Raw genomic sequence first — 17,677 nt, 5'->3', positions numbered from 1 at the left:
AAAGATTTTTCAGTTTATTGCATTCTCACCTCTCCTCAAATACTGTTTTTCTCTTTTGCCTTCATTTCTAATACTTTAGTGCTATGTTTGCAAAACCAGAACCTTTTCAAAAGACTACATCCGGGTGTTTTTAATCAATCTGTAATGAGGCATGTCCTTGTTTTCAACATAAATCAGATGATTCATATTGCAGTTTGTAATATGCTGAAGATTACCCATTGTATAAAAAGTTTAAAAATTATTCAAACAAAATAGGTTATCAGTGACCAGAGGGTAATCAATGAATTATTGACTGAATAGCAAATGAAAGAATAAATATCAATTAAGGAGAAATTCTAAAAAATTATGTTAATCCAAGGAGAAACAAGTATCAAATTATGTCAGGAACATTATGTATCAAATTATACTCAGGAACATAAAAAACAAGGAAAAGAGATTTTTATATATTAGTAAATATAAAAAGTGCTTCCAGTCCTGCCACTAAAAAAAATTAGTGCATTTCACTCCATTGAAAAATTCAAAAGAAGGCTCAAGTAGGGACTGCATTCCATGCCCAGATCTGAAGTAACAGATGATCAAAATGACAACACATAAGCCTATTAGCACTGGGAAGGAATACTTAGCTTTAAATTTTAGAGGTGGCTACTCACCTGGCATCTGGTAGGAGTAGGGTGTTTGGCCTGGCTGTGGGGTGGAAAACCCTGGGCTGTAACTGAGGCACCCGCTCTGCAGAGGAGACTGGGTCTGCGAGAGCCCACTTTCCGTCTTGATGCCTGGCAACATTACACCCAAATCTGTGTAAGAAATTAATTTTCAACTGATTCTTTAAAATATTTTGTTACGGTTGGGAAAACAAAAAAAGAGAAAGCAAAACTGGCATTGCAGTCAGCACTGCTTTTATTAGTAGGCAAGGTGAATAAGAAGTGGTGAAATACCGTAGGTGGGCAGGCTGTAGGGCTGTCCTGTCTGTGAGTAGGCCGTGTACACCGCGGGCTGCTGCATTCCCGAATACTGCGCTTGGCCGGCATAGGCAGACATTGTTTGAGCTGCTGGTGTAGAAAGAATGTGCGGATAGGGCCTAAATATCAGGAAAAATAGCATTACTGTGGCAACAAATACTTTGTATGTTGATTCAAGCAATAAAGTAAAGAAAAAGGTTTAAAGATGTCCAAAGGCAGTTCATTATTCTGCCAACTGCTCCTCTTCTGGGATTTATTCCATCCCCCACTGGAATAAGCTGAAAGACACTCTGTCCCACATTGCCCAAGGCACAGTGAATATTTTATGCTGTCCCATCACTACAATTTAATTCTTAAACTACTGTGTCCACTTTTAGGTGGGCTGTGCTGCTGCTGCGTGTCTTTGTATGGATTTAACATCTTTCAGCCAAAATCAGAACGCTTCAATTAGAAAACCCACCCCAGGTTTTTAATCCAGTGGAGGGAAACTTGGACTAGAAGAATAGAGGAAACACAGAGGTGAATGTTGAAGCGAGTACATTATGTCATCTGTGTAGGTTCTGCTTCAACAGACATGTAGCCTCTAGCTTCAATGGGAGATGGATCCTACCCATGGAGAGCAGCATAAAAAACACTGAGACCAGTACTTTGGTAACCAGATGGGCTTTAAATGTTCGGAAAATATGGGCTAGGAAAATAGAATGGAAATAAAAATGGTCTTTTATTTGTGAACACTGAGGTTTTATAGAGAGATTGAATAAAATCAAGTTTAAATTTTTTGCCCTCCAGAGTTGCAAAAATATACAGAGAAACATTTTTCTTGGATTGTTTTGTAAGTCAAGTAAGGCTTTATGGACCAAGAGTTGAATAAACACACTCTGCAGAATTACGCTAACTGAAACCTGGCCATTAAAAGCCATGACTAAATTTCAGATTCCAATTTTTAATTTTTTTTCCTTTCTAATTAATTCAGTAGAGTTGGCAGCATTTACTATCAGAAAAGGATTACTCATTAATTTAGATGCCAAAAAATTGTAACAGTAGATTGAAAATTCTATTAAACCTTGTAATGTATTTGGCCAAAAGTACCTAATACAGTTTGCCAAAACCTGTTCAAATTGGAATGATGGTTCTCACTTCAGGCACCTACTTTCTGTATTAATAAATTTTGGCTACTATCATAAGATTGCAAATTTATTTTAAAAAAGCTTGAAAGAGCTTAATTAGCTCTTGAATCTTTAGATTCAATGTTTTCTTTGTACCAAAGTCACACTGATAGCTGTATCAAATAAATGGAAACAAACAGATGGCATACTGGAATCAAGAACCCTTGTGTACCGGACAAGCAAACTAATATACTGCCAATTGCAGCAGTTTCATACATCTTTGGCGCTTCTTCCTAAAGTTCTCACTCCTGGATTTGTGTGATTGCCCAAGAGTCAGTTTCCCCCCATCAAAAAAAAAAAGGCATGAAGAAATTTTTTATTTCTAACAACATCCGTTGGCTTAAAAATAATAAGATTAAAAGCTAATCCAATTTATTTGATTTTTAAATCTTATGATATCGGAGAGGGACAAGGAAAGGGTGGTTCATGATTGTGGAATGTTTGGAAGCGTTTGGCAATGCTGGCCTTGGAAGGGTCAGGGACAGGGTTACCCCCAGTATGCAACTTGTGCGTGCAATTGTGATTTCTATATATAAACTGACTTCTCCAAAATATATCTGTATATATTCCCTGCACATGCTGTTAATATGCTGATGTCTGAGAATGCAACAGTCTGATTATTTTACTTCTGTTGTGTGCTGATATTCAAGGGTGTTTCTTGTGCAGCAACACTGCACGAAGCAGGATCTTACTCTGTAGACACACGAGGAAAAAAAAGTTGGAGAGGGAACCAGTACCGGAGCCAGTACCGTGGCTTAAGAATTTTCCTTTTTCTCTGTTTCTCCTGCTGAACACTTGTTTGCAACAAACCACAAAACTGCCCACAGCCAAGGTCTATGAAAGACTAGAAGAGGTGCAGACACTAACTTGGAGGGATATATCTGTGGAGAGTACTGGTGCGCTGATCTGGGACTGTAGCCACTACTTGTTATTACTGCAAAACAGAAAACAAGAGTACAGCAGTTAGAAACACCATGAGACCCACACAGCCACACAGTGTGAACTAAAGCAGAAACATTAACAGAGAAGCCTATTGAAATGGACAGCTTTTCAAGGAAGCAGATGTCACCAGTACCACAACATTTAAAAAAAAAAAATTAAAAACTTCCAAATCTTTCACTGTTGTGCAGAACTCTTTAGTTAGCATGGGTGTGTCATGCTTTCTCAACTTGACTAACATTTCTGAGTATATTGCAGAGGCATGTATTTCATACATCACCACACACTGTAGATCTTTCAAATTTGCAAGTTGTATTAAAAGGGGTAGTTAAAAAGAATCTTGGGATCTTACATATTTCATGGGATTGAAGTAACATACACATACCTTTATAGTCTCACATTAACAAGAAGTTCAGTTTTGGAAAATCATGTTTTATATGCTTGTGACTAATTTTAGTTAGCTTAGGTGATGGAAGATACTGGATTGGGCACTGGAAAGCAACTACCATTCTTTAAAAAGAGGACAAGTAGAATACAACCCCTAAAAACAGCATTTTTATTTTAAAGTATGTATAAACAGTTCTGTTCAGTAGCCATCCAAATTGTGTGTATCTATACTATTCACAGCTGCATTCTCCAAGAAAGCTAACAGAACAATAGTCATAACCCATTAAAATTTCATCCAGAAGCAGCGCTCACACTGGATTAATTCCAAGTGTTTGGAAGTTTCCCTTTCCTTTAGCCATCTGTCTTGACTAAGACAGATGTATTCCAAATATATGTACTCTAAAGTGTTGAACCAATCCCTTCAGAGCAAATCCATACTGGGCAAACATACAGAGTGTCTTTATTAGGCCATCTGCTGTTCATTCACTTTTCAAAAGATTAAAGTAGTACACAATGAAGCACTGGAATTTCTTTAGTCTAATCAATCATAGTTGTACTTCAAAGTGTACCCTCTTCCTGAGTTATTCATAATGGTAGTAGAAATGAACATTCTGAATTTTATAAGTGACAAATAGGTTTAGGTTCCTAAGTATTTTATGAAACATGATACATTTCTACATCCAGCCCTAATTAATGTCTCTCAGATCTACTGCTTTGAACACACAGCGAACTTCATATTTTTAAAGATAGTTTAAATGCATTTAGAATGTGTAGAACTTAAAAGGAAAGTACAGTAGAAGAAAAACAATTCTTTTTAAAACGTGCAGTAGAGTATGGCTTGAAAGTAAAGAATTGGATAATGACTTTTAAAACATGTGCCATTAGATTTCATAAAAGAGTTGCTGTTTGAAAACATGTTGAGGGTTTGCCTGTAATGAAAATCTGCTAAATTTAATTTTGTGTGGATATTGTTTTTGAGGGTTTTTTTAAGAATCCCTTTCCATGGTTTAGAGCAATCTGCTACATGTGCAGGCAGCTATTCCCAGAGTCAGACAAACCTATAGCTGTTTCTATCAATGTAACTGGTTCATAGAACTCCAAAGAATGCTCTTGGTTATTTCAGGGTTGATGAGTAATTAATCTTCCCTGTTGTAGCTCTGTGACCTTTCTAAAGACAAGCAATAGCAGCAGAGTGACCTTGGTGGTTCTCAGGGCAAGGAACTTTTGTGATCCATTATCGGCTTATTGGATCATTTTAGCCATACTGCTACACTTTTTGTCTCATCATTTGCTGGATGAGAGCTCAATCAATTAATCACTTGGCTTAAACACATTTGCCATGCCACTCCACCTTACGTAAACTACAAAAAAAAATTAATTATTATTAATTTAAATCATTTCAGCTATCAAAACCTAATCATTTTCAGCAAAAACTGTACTGCCTGCCTTTTCATTCTTTCTGCATATACCTTATTTTTAAAATTTAGACAAGAAAATAAAATACTTTTGGAATGTCTCTGGTTTTAAATTTCCTTGTTTTTATCCCCAGTTTTCCCTGATGATCCAGTTGTAAGGAAGAGAAAGAGGCAAGACTAAAAAATCCATTCTTTTCACTGTTTATCTGTAGCTTGTCCCTGCAATTTGTCCACTACAAACTGAGATGTTTGAGAAACATTTCAGGGTGTGAGGCCTATCAGAAAAGAACATTGTGACCGAGTGGAGCTTGCAGACCACACCTGTATCTCACAGATGAAACTGCTAATTCTAAGGGTTATCAAACTTTAACAGCTTTGGCTGCTGGATACCCTCCTGACATCCCTTCTCTGAGGACTGCTGGCAGTGGAGATGATGGAGTCAGGTTCCTCTGGGTTTTGTGGTGCTTTATACAGGCATTATATGAACGGAGCTAAATACTCTTTTGTGGTGCTTATGTTAAAAAACAAAACAAAACAAAATTGTTTCTTCTCTGAAAAACTCAAATATTCTTAGGACTTCAGTACTGGAAATTACCAGAGGAATGCCCTTCAGGGCAGGTACAAGACCCTTGATCTCTCCAGTTCCCATTACTGTTGTTTCACAGAGGGGGCAAGCTGACAGCCAGCTCTTACCAGTCACTCTCTTAGTTCAAATGGCCAAGGTGGTTGTGGAGGACTTAAATGATCATTAGCTGTATTAATAGCATGTGTTGGGTTCAGTATATTAAAATGGGCTGGAGTTTTGTATATTTTCATTACGTATCTGGAAAATTCTCAGCAAAAATGTTAGGTTAAAAAGACCTCATTTAAGTAACATCACAATCTCTATGCACAAGGGAACCAAATGTAGGTCAAACAGCAGTGACATTCCCTAAGTTCATCTTCATAGCCTTCAGAAATTGTTTTCTAGACCTATAAACTGTATTCTGTACCCTGTATGTAATAAATACTAAGTAAAAACAATGAGAGCATCAAATACCTCTCTCTCCACTCCACTAAAATGATAAAACAGTTCTCAAATTAATCCACAGTTGTAAGCAATATATACACAGTATTACAGTACAGCAGCTGCAACAAACTCTCAGTGCATGAAGCTCTCAGTTAAGGGCTGTGCACCTCTCCCAGTCCTGCGAATGCCCACCCCATGGGAGTGTGCTGCAGAATCACAGAGCTGCACACTGAGGACACTAATTACCAGCTGCTGCTCTTTGAAGAACACGGAGGAGGAGGAGGAGGAAGGGGGGTGCACAATGGGTCTCCTCACCTGGCTCACCCATGCCCAGAGGCACGGGATCTCCCAGGGGCAGCTCTCCAGCACAGGGGAACAGAGCCCTGAGCATGAGCTGCAACACATAGGCTGCAGCCCTGAACAGGGGCTTCCCAATCCCAGGAGAGCTGCCACTCTAAATTCAAGAGATCTGTGTGCTTTATCTTTTCAATCAACAGTCCACAGAATCAGTTTTCTATGGAGAATAATCTGTCTCTCCTGTCCTGTACCTGATACAATCGGTTTGACCATCACTTACAGTGGTCATTAGGGACAGAGATGACTGCTTCACACCTCACATGGCTTTTTGAGCCTTCTGCTCAGTTCCAGGACAGGTCACGTGTTTTGACTGCTCTTGGAGCAGGGAAATCAATCTAAATGGGTAGAGTGTTTGAAGGAGAGGATTTCTGCATGGCAGACTCTCAAATGTATCTCAGCACCAGGAGTTCTCTTTTCACCCATGTCTCATTTCATAAAATACAGAGAAGTGCTGGCATCTTGACTTTGTCATGGTTGGGAATAACACATATATGTCCCTCATTTTCAGGAAAAAGACAAACTGTTCAGTGTTGGGCTTTGCTATGCATTCTTTCAGTCACAGGTGGCTCATTTGAAACAACATCTGTCTACTAGTCAGCATTTACTGGTTTTGGCAACCCACTACACTAAACTTCCCAACTAATCAGTTGGGCTGAAAACTCAGAGAAATCCTGGTGTTGCTGAGTTTTTACCACTCTTTAGTACTTCTCCCATAAAATTAGAGGAAAAAAATTGTCTGATTTTGTAGTACAAGTAAAAGGCAAGCACAGAAGTAACACATTCAATCTTTATGAAAGGCTGAGTGCATTATCAGAGCAGCTCTGCGTCTCGCTCTGATGATGAAGACTGCACGTCACCCAGACAGGCAGACTATTGATTTCCCACTGAGAATGACTGTAGTCATTTACTGCTTGAGTTTGTGCACTAAACTGAGAATCAGGTTCGTATTTCTTTTGAGTACGCAGGTGGCTAACAGGCAAAAAAGGATTATGCAAGGCTCAAATTCCTGCCTTTTTTTTAATTTTTTTTTTTTTTGAGGCACCAACTTTCCAAACATGAAAAGTGTAGAGATCTCAAGGCTTCTTTTGAAGTCAGTGGAAGCTGATGGGTGAGTGGCACCTGGGGAAATCAAGCTGTTACTTAGTTATCTAAACCTGAGCTGAAGGCTGCAATTCTTGGCACTCCGCTGTTGCCTTAGCCATAGAATAAAACTCAGCTGCTTTAAATACATGGCAGAACCTGATAAAACTTCACCAACAATGAAAAAATCATATACAGAGTTGGATATTTTATGATTTGTAATCATTACTAATAAAATTTTAGCATTGAGTGAAAACAGAGTGAAAAAGAATAGCTAAATTTTTGCCCAGAGTATTTAATTTTTATGGAACTTTTTAGCCTTTAGGGTGAGGTTTCTCTCAGTACAATTATAATGAAAATAAAAATGAGGACATTTTTCTAATCAGAAATAGTAAATACTTTATATCCCACAAAACTTTTCTTCAGACATTAAATTAGTTATAAATACTTTTCTGAATAATTAACTTTTGGGTTCAACTGATGGCTAAAAGACAATTCCAAAACCTGATTAAAAAAAAATTAATTACACAGAAACATAGTGATTTCCAAAATATTTTAAATACAGCTTGACTACCTAAGTCTACCCAAGTAACAACAGCATCAGTGTGGCGTGTGATTCATGGCTTTGGAGTTTCATTTCAGTCAGGCCATTACTGAACTCATATTTCCAGATGCAAAACTTACCCTCCCTCCTCTCCTCTTTAATATTATTATTAGCAGGGTGCAACTGAATGATTAGAAGGCTGATTATCTGTACCTTTCCACAGTTCATCACATTTTAATAATTTATAGGGATCTACTTAAATCACTGTTGGTTTGAATTTTTTGAGAAGTAATTGAAGCCTATGATTATTTATAGTAAAACCATTTTCTTGGAAAGAAAGTAGCTCATCCCAGTGGAAAGAGACTAACATGGCAATCTGATCAGTGTTTAAAGTAACACACTGCTAATAGGAGTAAAAGGATTAGCACTGAGGCATAAATCTTAAGATTTGAAACTGCTCAAATTAGCAGGGCTGTTACAAATACAATCCCATTTTTTTTCCTAATATCATACGAGACTAATGCTGAGAAAAAGGATCTACAGTACCATAATAACAGTATTATTTTGAGACTTTTGCAAACAGCAGAGGTCTAAGGCATCATTATTAGGCATTCTTTAAGATCACATCTCACATAAATTGCTGAGTTGCATTTACAAAAATGAAAAATCTATTATTATTATTATTATTATTAGGTACAAAATACTATAATATTTTATAGTAGCTTTGTAAAGATTGCTTCCATGCAAATGTTCATTAGTGATGGCTATTAAATGCTGCATTAATGTGCATCTAACAAAAAGTCATTTTATTATGGCTTTACCTGACCCAGTAAAAGTGTCAAGCGATGCATCTCCAGTTGTTGTTGCTGTTTCACTGTTGTTCATGGGTTCTGTTTTGACTGCAAGAAGAGACACTACATAGGAGAATAAGTAGACATGAGATTTTACTTCTAGATTTGTACTGGAGTCCTCATGCCAATCTCACTAGTGGTAGTCCAGCTCAAACAACCCCACGTGCAACAGCTTCAACCTTTGCTCTGGCACCATCCTGAGACAATTGACAGGAATCTTATAGGAATGCCCATTTATCTGCACAGCTCTCTACCCCTGCATTCATCCAGTTATTGGTTTTGGCAACTGGAATATCTCTGGGGGAGATTTCACCATAAATTTGATTGATTCTAACAATATCCTAAGAGTAGCACAGAGAAAGGAAACATTAACTGTCAAGGGATGTAGCACATAACAGAAATAGTTTTGCCTGACAAGTAAAACAATTATAATATGGTTTCATGATAATACAAAAGGAAATTACTTTCACAGTGCCAGCACAGCATGTTGCCTTTCCCCTTCCCCTTTTACAGAGTCTGTGGGGGTCTTTTTGAGCTAGGCCACCAACAAGCAATTTTTTATAACTGAAGAGAGAAGTTTGAAAGAAAAAAAAAGCCAAAGAACTAGAGTAGGACACAAATGACAGCCATGACAAGTAGGCTTCTTAATCAGAGGTTACCAAACAGTTTAGTCTACTCTGAACTCAAATTTATTTCTTGGGGATCATCATGCAGTCTTACCATCCAAGCTGTAACTGAAAGCACAAAAAGCACCACAGAAGCAATACAGATATCTGTAATTAAGTATGTAAGTATGTTACATAGACAGAACATTTGGCATGGATTTTTGTAATGGAATTTGGGAACCACAACCCAATTTGGATTCCCAATGGAATTTGGGAACCATCCATCCAGCTGGTGTGGTAAGAAACAGCAATAGAGAATGTGCTGCAGCTCCTATTAGCCTGTCTGACTGGCAAACGTGGAAGCCTCAACATATTAATGCAATTTCTTCATGAAGGGCTGGGCACGAACACTCATCACACGTTTCTGGATATCACAGGTTGGTGCCCAGGGCCACATAGAGAAGAGGCAATGAAGACCTGCACAGGCAACCACCACAGCTACCTGCCAGGTACCCAAATTCCGAGGGCACAGCCTGGGATTTGTGAAAAAGCCTTTGCTGTGACAGGCAGCCTGGCAGAGCCCCCCAGCAGGTCTAACACAGGCCAAGGAGAGGCGTTCTCTGCCAGCTCGTTACCTGACGCCTCTGAGAGGCCTCAACCAAGCTGACCAAAGCTCTCATCTGTCAACATCACTGCAGCCACGTTTGACTGCACTGGCAACAGCAAAGGAAAGGGGGGAATTTCATGTTTTGAGGTGGCAATGTATTTAGAAACTGTGGCACAGATTCAAGTCACCTAAATCAAGCGTATAAAAAGTGCCCACTAATCTCCCTTTATGTTTAGATGAGACAGAGAGGTACTTCCAGGGGTTGATTCCAAGTATGGCGTGAGCTGCCCTCAAGCTTGCCGTCCTCATACAGGCAGAGGAAAAGGCTGTGCATGAGATAAATAAAGGATTTCATTTCCTCGTGGGAAAAATGTCCAGAACAACACCTACAGACTCACTCTGCTATTCTTCCCTGTGTCTGCGAGCACTGTGAGTTGTTCATTAGAAATTGCACAGCTACCAGTAAAGCTGCCTGTGACAAGCCCTATCTCTCCTACAAATTCACATTCCATTTCCAGTCACACTGCCTAATGGATCGTATTCAGGAAGTCACATGGGATGCTGCTGATGCCTACAAGTGTACAAGTGACCTGGGCTGAAGTCAGAGGGACACCTGTTTGGATCATGCAGGAGAAATTGGGATGCATTTGTCTCTGTGACTGGTGGTGCCCTGCAGCATTACCAGTGCACCAGTGCCAAACAAACCAAGTAGCACCTTCTGGTTTCAGTCATACAGTTGCATCTTTCCATCTACTGTCTCAGATTAAAAACCTTTTGCATGTGTGTCGTTTGAATGTAAACTTTTCATTATTGTTTCTCTTTCATAAAACTACCATAAATAGTAGTTAAAACTACTAAATAGTCTCCCTGCAAGCAGCGGGATATTAATTCAATATGGAATCATTAGGGAAGAATTTCAGCCACATTTTTGCAAGCTGTCATGCACTCCTCATTTTGCTAGCTATTATCTTTTCAATTAAAAAAAAATAAGCTGTGACAAAAACAACCCAAAATGAAAAAAGTAATTCTTAAGAGCAACAGAGTAATGAGTCATTCCCATTTCTATAATTATTTGAGAAGGATGTGATTTTATTTTCATCATATCAATAAAACACATATCAAGAAAAGGTTCAAGGGCCATTTGTCACAAAATGATGATCTCCATTAAACCTCTCAGTCATGTGGAACATGAATGGTTGCTTGAAGTATCAAAAGTATGTAAATTAATTTATTTGCTGATTAGTACATACAGATGTCTCTATGAACTTCTGCAAAGTCTGGATATCTACCTACATGTAAAAAAAGTACTTTTTAGTACCTTTATCTCTTTTTGCTTAAGAAGGTATTTCACTATTGTACATAGTCAGCTACAAATGTTCAGTACTGCATCCAAGAAGACAGTATGTGTTTAACTGTTATATTTAACAAAAATGTCAGTCATGAATTGAAATGTTTACTTTAGAATTGTGTCTAGTTCTGGTTAATGCCAGCTGCACTGCACTGCCATCAGCATGAATAGACACAATCTTTTTTCTTTCCCTGTCAAGAAAATAATCTAATACAAAAGAAACTCTCCTGCACTTAACTTGAGGAAAAACATTATATTGGCACTGAATTTTGCTGGAAAATACCTACAGAAATTGTTTTTATATGTGCTTGACTTTAAACAGTTCTATTTTTTTGCATTCAGATTTCATAACAGTAAGGAATTCATCAAGGTCCTTTCTCAGTGTAGCTGGAAATTTTTACTACTACCTATTTTTCTTTATGTTTTATGTCATTAAATAAAGAAGGAAACTAAGGAAAAAGAAAATATTCTAACATCACTTTAAGAGAACTATCTTTTTTTGTTTGTTTAATGTATTGAAAGAGTGAAAATAAAATTAAAAGCAACCACTAACTGGAAATACATTTGAGTGCTGCTAGCAGTGAAGACTGCCCATGTTCTGCTTTCAGATGGGATAGAGCAAGCAGCTGTGTGCTGCTTAGCTGCCAGCTGGGCTTAGACCATGACAACACAGTGACAGAGCAGAGCTACAAACATCATCAGGTGCGGGGGCACGTGGTGCACAAGGAGCCCCAAGAAGCTGGGCTTGTTCTGTCCTAGGAAGAGGAGGCTGAGGGGAGAGCTAATTGCTGCCTGCAGCTATCTGCTGGGAAGATGCAAAGATGACAAAGAACAAAGGCACAGTCACCTCAAAAGGTGCCTTGGGAAACAACAGGTGGGAACAGATACAAGCTGCACTAAGGGAAAAATCCAATTAGATGTAGGAGGAAAATTCAATGCTGCCTTGAGCGACACAATCTAACAGCGATGTTGGCTCTGCTCTGAGCAGTTCTTGGCCCAAATGGCCTCCAGGGATCTCATCCAAACTTCATTATTTTACGGCTAACTCAGAATACAGCTCCCAACAAGCAACAGCTTCTACAATAGACCTTGATGAAAGATCAAAATGGCTGCTATTCGCTGACCACTTTTTTATTTTCTCTAAAGCATTCCTCTGTGTTAAGGACTGAAAATGAATGCAGAGTTTTAGGGGCAACAGGTGCTAGTACTATGCATGAAGAAGGACAAGCAAGTGCAACAGAAGTTACAGCAAACAAATCTGATTTTAAAAGCTTATGTAGAACTATAAACCACACAGCTTGTCATAGGAATGATTTTCCTCTTTCTTTTAGCAGGGCTTAAGAGTTTTCCTGGGAATATATTCAACCAGAAGCACAATTCTAAATATTCTACTGCCTATGGAAAATCTAACACATTGTATTTCCTCGCTACTAACAATTAGTACTTAAATTGTTACCTTCCACATTTACCTGAACATGCTGAACAGCTAAAAAAGGAGACAGCCCAAGTTATCTCAGTCTTCCTTAAACTTAAAATCTTGTCATTCAGCAGCAGCATTCACGTGGAACAACTTATTCTAGTGCAAATGATCTTTTGTGCTCAAGAAAACTTTTTTTTGGTAATTTTTCTTTGCATATATGTTTTACAAATGGCAAGCTGATTCTGAGGGATTTTTTAAAACAACAAGTTTTTTGAAATCTTCCTAACTTTAGTCCAAACCTGTACAATTTAAGCACTTTTGTAATGACTTGTAGAGAAACTCAGTGATGCATGTTTACATCTATGATTAATCCCATATGTACTGTAATGATGTCACATATAGAGTTATTATTAATCCTTACAACTTCTGACAATTAATAATACATGTCAGGAAACTCATAAGTGAAAACAACAGCTTGGAAAATTTGGCCAAAATTTTGCAAAGTGGCAAGTTACACGTGGCAGCACATTAGACATAAGCTTTGATTAATAATGAAAGCCTTAGTAGGAGTAAGAACAATACTGTCAACCTTGACTTGTGCTCTGGTAATCGTGCAATGTTTTACTTAAAAACAAAAGAAAAGCAAATGGGCATTCTGTGAAAATTCCATCGGTCTGATTTCCACCAATGCTGACTGCTGGCACTTCCCAGCAATGCTGAACACCACAAGACAATCCCAGTCACTCAGAGCATGTAGACAGCTAGGCTAATTATAAGCGAGTTAAATTCTCCTTGCTCATCAAATGACTTTCAGAGCATTGTAAGATAACTGCTTGTAGCAACTTATTAACAGTTTTCTGGCTGTGGGAAAAGCCTTTGAGAAAGTGTAGGAAAAAATGCTTGGGATGAGGGGGAACCCCATGAGAACTGAGTTGAAACTGCATAAGAGAAGACCAGAGAAAATGGAGAGAGATGTCACGCAGCAGCCATGGGGACACACCACACACGCATGCACTGTACCAGGCTCTCTCATACTTGTTGCAGAGGAGGGAGTACTACAACTCAGCAACCAGTCTGCAGTATTTAACACAGTCATGTTGTCTCCTGAGAACAGCAATGGTACAACAGTTCATTCTCCCAATGCCTGTTCAGTGTAAATGAATAGTCTTCAAGGCAAAGCAATGTTTTGGCACTTTAAGTCAAGCCTTTTAACAGAACTGTATTGGTTTTATGGGTATTATTTTAACTGGTTTATTTATGCACATTGTATAATATAGAGGCATCCAGTTACTAGTGTTCTTTAATAGCATGCTGGAAGTTTTCTCTATTCTTTATGCTGGAATAAGGATTCTGTTTAAAAATATGGTTCAGCCCTTCTTTGCAGAGCTCAGTTACCCTCCCAGGCATATCCACTTGTTAGTGACATTGACAGACTTTTATTTAAATAGAGTAAGTGAATAAAATGCTGAACCTTGTGGCCAGAAAGAACAAACCAAAAAAAATTTCTTAGTACCAACTGCTAAAATAGACAGTAATGTATAAACTGTAAAGAAGGAACTCTAGTTTGACTCATATCCATGGTGTCACTTTCATGGACTGCACCTCAGAATGTGACACCCTGCCTGCCACTGCTATGGTAGAATTGGTTATCTGAAACCATTGGAATATCTGTATTGTAGTTGTATGGCAGTGTTACAGCATCACCTACAGCATTAAGGACCAGTTGCTGCTGAGGAAAACAAACAATCCCTTTATTACAAACTTTCATTACCTCCCAAGAAGTGAAATTCATCAGCAAAAAAACCTCCATATTTCCTAAGTCTAATTGTGATGCACTTCTCTTGATAATGATTTTAATTTATTTATAATAATGATTTTAATTTAACATAAATGCATGTAACTCAGGGTATAAGAGTAAATTATTACTCATCAAGGAAATATGACACAGAAAATATAATTCATTTTGTGAGTTACTAACAGGTATAAGCAAACATTTAACACCATGTTCAAATCAACCATCCAAAAATTTTCCTTATTTCATCTTTGCACCTTGTTTTAGTTCTGCCTCTCACTTTAGTTGGTGCAAATCAAAGAATTGATGGTGGAATTAGAAATTTACACTTGTATGACTGCCAATTTTTCATCATTCTTGCTGGATTTATAAACAGGTATACGATAATTCTTAAAATTATGGTAAAAAATGCATATGACTAAAAACTAGCCAAAACTTTCTGTGTGCCAGCTGTGTCTTATACTTACCTCCTGTTCCATTTGTTGTGACTGATGTGCTACTGAGATTAGATTTATCCAATTTGGAACTACCTGGTGCATCACTACTTCCAACAAGATTATGAGGACTGGCTAGATCCTGCATTTCCATAGACCTGTTAAAAAACAAGGTGACAGTATTAATACATTGTGATACTATCCAAAATATTCTGCTTTTTCTATAATAACTTTTTTTTTTTTTTAATATGGAGAGTTTGCAAAGCATCCAGTCTAACAAATCAGTGCAGGTACCTTTGACACCTTTGCTTTTTACCAAACCTAGGAAAGTAGTTAACAGCAACATTGACACTATTTTACATTTTTCCTTTAGATATTATGAAGTGACATGGGCTTATGAAACTTCCCCTGAAATACACCACAGAGTTTGTGCATAAGAAAGCCAAAACAGGAACTTCTGCCTCTCATTATCTGTATTCCAACCACCAGCACTTACTGCATCCACACTGAATTACAGGAACAGCCTATACAAGTGAATGAACAGAACTTTTGCGTACATCTGGAAAATTCTTCACTCCTACAGTTGTGCATATTCTTCTTGGATCTCTTGATACTTGTTTTCTTGTGCATAATTTCTGGGAAGCTTGCAAAATTTCAGGTGGATTTAGGCTGCCATGAATTGCAGCCTCACAGTTACATTGGGGCCTGTAGATGGCTTTCATGCAGTGACAACAGATCTGCCTTTCTCAGACAAAGACAGAGCAGACACGGAACACTTCTTGTTAGACCGGTAATTGCAATCCAATTTGCAGTCTGTACTCGCCCACTCCTTCTTCATTTATATATTAATTACACAGATTTTTTTCCCCCAGAGAAACAATTTTCCTATATATGTGCAAAGTTGCCAGCCCATGTGTAACAAGAGAATGATTTACCATATGTGTACTCCAAAAGCCAACAGAAAGATTGACTTACAGAGGATGTGAAAGCCCTATTACATGGTAGAAGGCTGAGATGGAGAGGAAAGAGATGAACAGTTGGAATGGTTGGGTAACCACAGCTCCCAGGTATTCATATTCTGACCAGGACAATCAATGGCAAATCATTAAGGGCAATACCCAACATCTTATTGAGTATTGACTTTAATTTACTCAAGTAAATTAAAGTCAATACTCAGTAAGATATTGAGTATTGCCCTTAATGATTTGCCTCAAGTAAATTTACTTGAGTATTAACTTGAATTTATTTCAAGTTTCACTTTGAAACTGCCTATCTTCTGTGCTCCACAGATCCTGCTCTGTAGAAAAACAAACAAAACCCCACTACCTTTCCATCAAATATGGTCTGCTGGCTGAAACTGGATTTTTTCCCCTCCAGAAAATGAAATTATCTGGCTTTTATACTCCAAATTCTGCTGATCTCCTGGATGATTTAATCCCTTGCATTACATTAATTTAACCCAAGACAGAGCTTTCATGTCTTGAATATATTTGAGAAAATGTAGGAAATACTATATCTCAACTGAGAAAATAAATGGAAGCTTTACCCAAAGCCACATGAAGCAGAGAATCCCATTTACTCAAGTAAAGGACTAAAAGTCAACAATGAGATGCTCTGGCTAAGTCATTGGTAGGATAGCCTGCCCAGCAGCACTGTGGATGAGCAGGGAAAAACTGGTATTGCTGCTGGCCATGCACCAGCAGGTAAGAATTTTACAGCCATATTCAAGGAAATGAAAAGACACAAGCTGAGATTTGAACTGCATTGAACACAATTTCTTCATCTAATTGTATATACATTTCTACATCTCTGTCAGCAATGCATTTTATTTGTTGTCTACTGGAAATGTGATCAGTGTTAGATAAAATAAAATTAATGCACTTTGTTTACAAGTCTGCCAGGTTTTGTTTAGCGGTTTCTGTACAAGTATAGCAGCTAAAGGTTAAAAAAAGTCTATGGGTTTCCATCTTGTATGTATTTAAGGTAGCAGAAGAATGCTACACAAAATAAACAATGCGTGTTTCATTGCATACACAGCGTAATGCTCCCCACGTGTTCACTCGGCAGTTTTAAACATCATGATTTCCTGTTGAAGTATGATCAGCACACAGATACCTAATGGGCAGGTCCAGCTTAGAAAGTTCACACGTGTTTTTTTCCCCTTGTTTTGCATGTAAGTTACCACAATTTCTTTTCAGATGGGCATACATCATTGCCAAAGATGCAAATACTTCAGGAGCATTTTAGAAGCAAAATCACTGGTTCACCTACCTAGTGTTTTTAAGTATCCATTTTAAGCACTTTTCACAGTCAAATGAATCAGTTTTTCTTAATCAAATCAGATCTTTTTTTCATCAGAAAACTAGGTCCACTAACTCTCATTTTCTTGGCAAAGAATATAAACAATCAAATTTTGTAAAATGAATACTTTTTGTTCCAAACAAGCATGAAAGCTTCTGTGCAGAGAAATATTTTTTTCACCCTAATTTATTTTCTGTAACAAAAATGACATCCCATCCACAGATATGGCAAGTTAATTAACTAAAAGCATTTTTAAATAGTGCCTTCACAAATAGACATTTTTTTCTGCTGGAGTAAAAGACATCTTGTACTTAATGGTAGTCTACTCAGAATAAAAAGGATATCCAAACCAATAAAATTTTCACAAAACCATGTGTATACATTGTATTATCCTGGGTGCTCCATCCTGTGTGAACAAGTACAGGGATTACTTCAATATATCCCTATGTGATTTATTTACAGA

At 37.8% G+C, this 17,677-nt stretch overlaps 1 protein-coding gene across 5 annotated transcripts in view; it reads right to left on the bottom strand.

The window, feature by feature from the left end:
* EYA4 (EYA transcriptional coactivator and phosphatase 4) overlaps nt 1–17,677 on the bottom strand; it is a 139,781-nt gene that overhangs the window by 30,126 nt on the left and 91,978 nt on the right. For 4 of the 5 annotated variants that reach the window (XM_064706920.1, XM_064706919.1, XM_064706921.1 and 1 more), the window contains exons 4-8: nt 14,947–15,071; nt 8,678–8,770; nt 2,993–3,059; nt 936–1,078; nt 651–794 (exon numbers count right to left, since the gene is read on the bottom strand). In XM_064706920.1, the coding sequence (XP_064562990.1) occupies nt 651–794; nt 936–1,078; nt 2,993–3,059; nt 8,678–8,770; nt 14,947–15,071 (572 nt within the window). The remainder of the gene's footprint in view (nt 1–650; nt 795–935; nt 1,079–2,992; nt 3,060–8,677; nt 8,771–14,946; nt 15,072–17,677) is intronic. The other variant, XM_064706924.1, reaches the window with a different exon arrangement.

This window comes from Zonotrichia leucophrys, chromosome 3, assembly GCF_028769735.1.
Source record: "Zonotrichia leucophrys gambelii isolate GWCS_2022_RI chromosome 3, RI_Zleu_2.0, whole genome shotgun sequence".
Lineage (NCBI taxonomy): Eukaryota > Metazoa > Chordata > Aves > Passeriformes > Passerellidae > Zonotrichia > Zonotrichia leucophrys.
The sequence above is the reverse complement of the archived record's forward strand: the minus strand, read 5'-3'. Positions and strand labels throughout refer to the sequence as shown.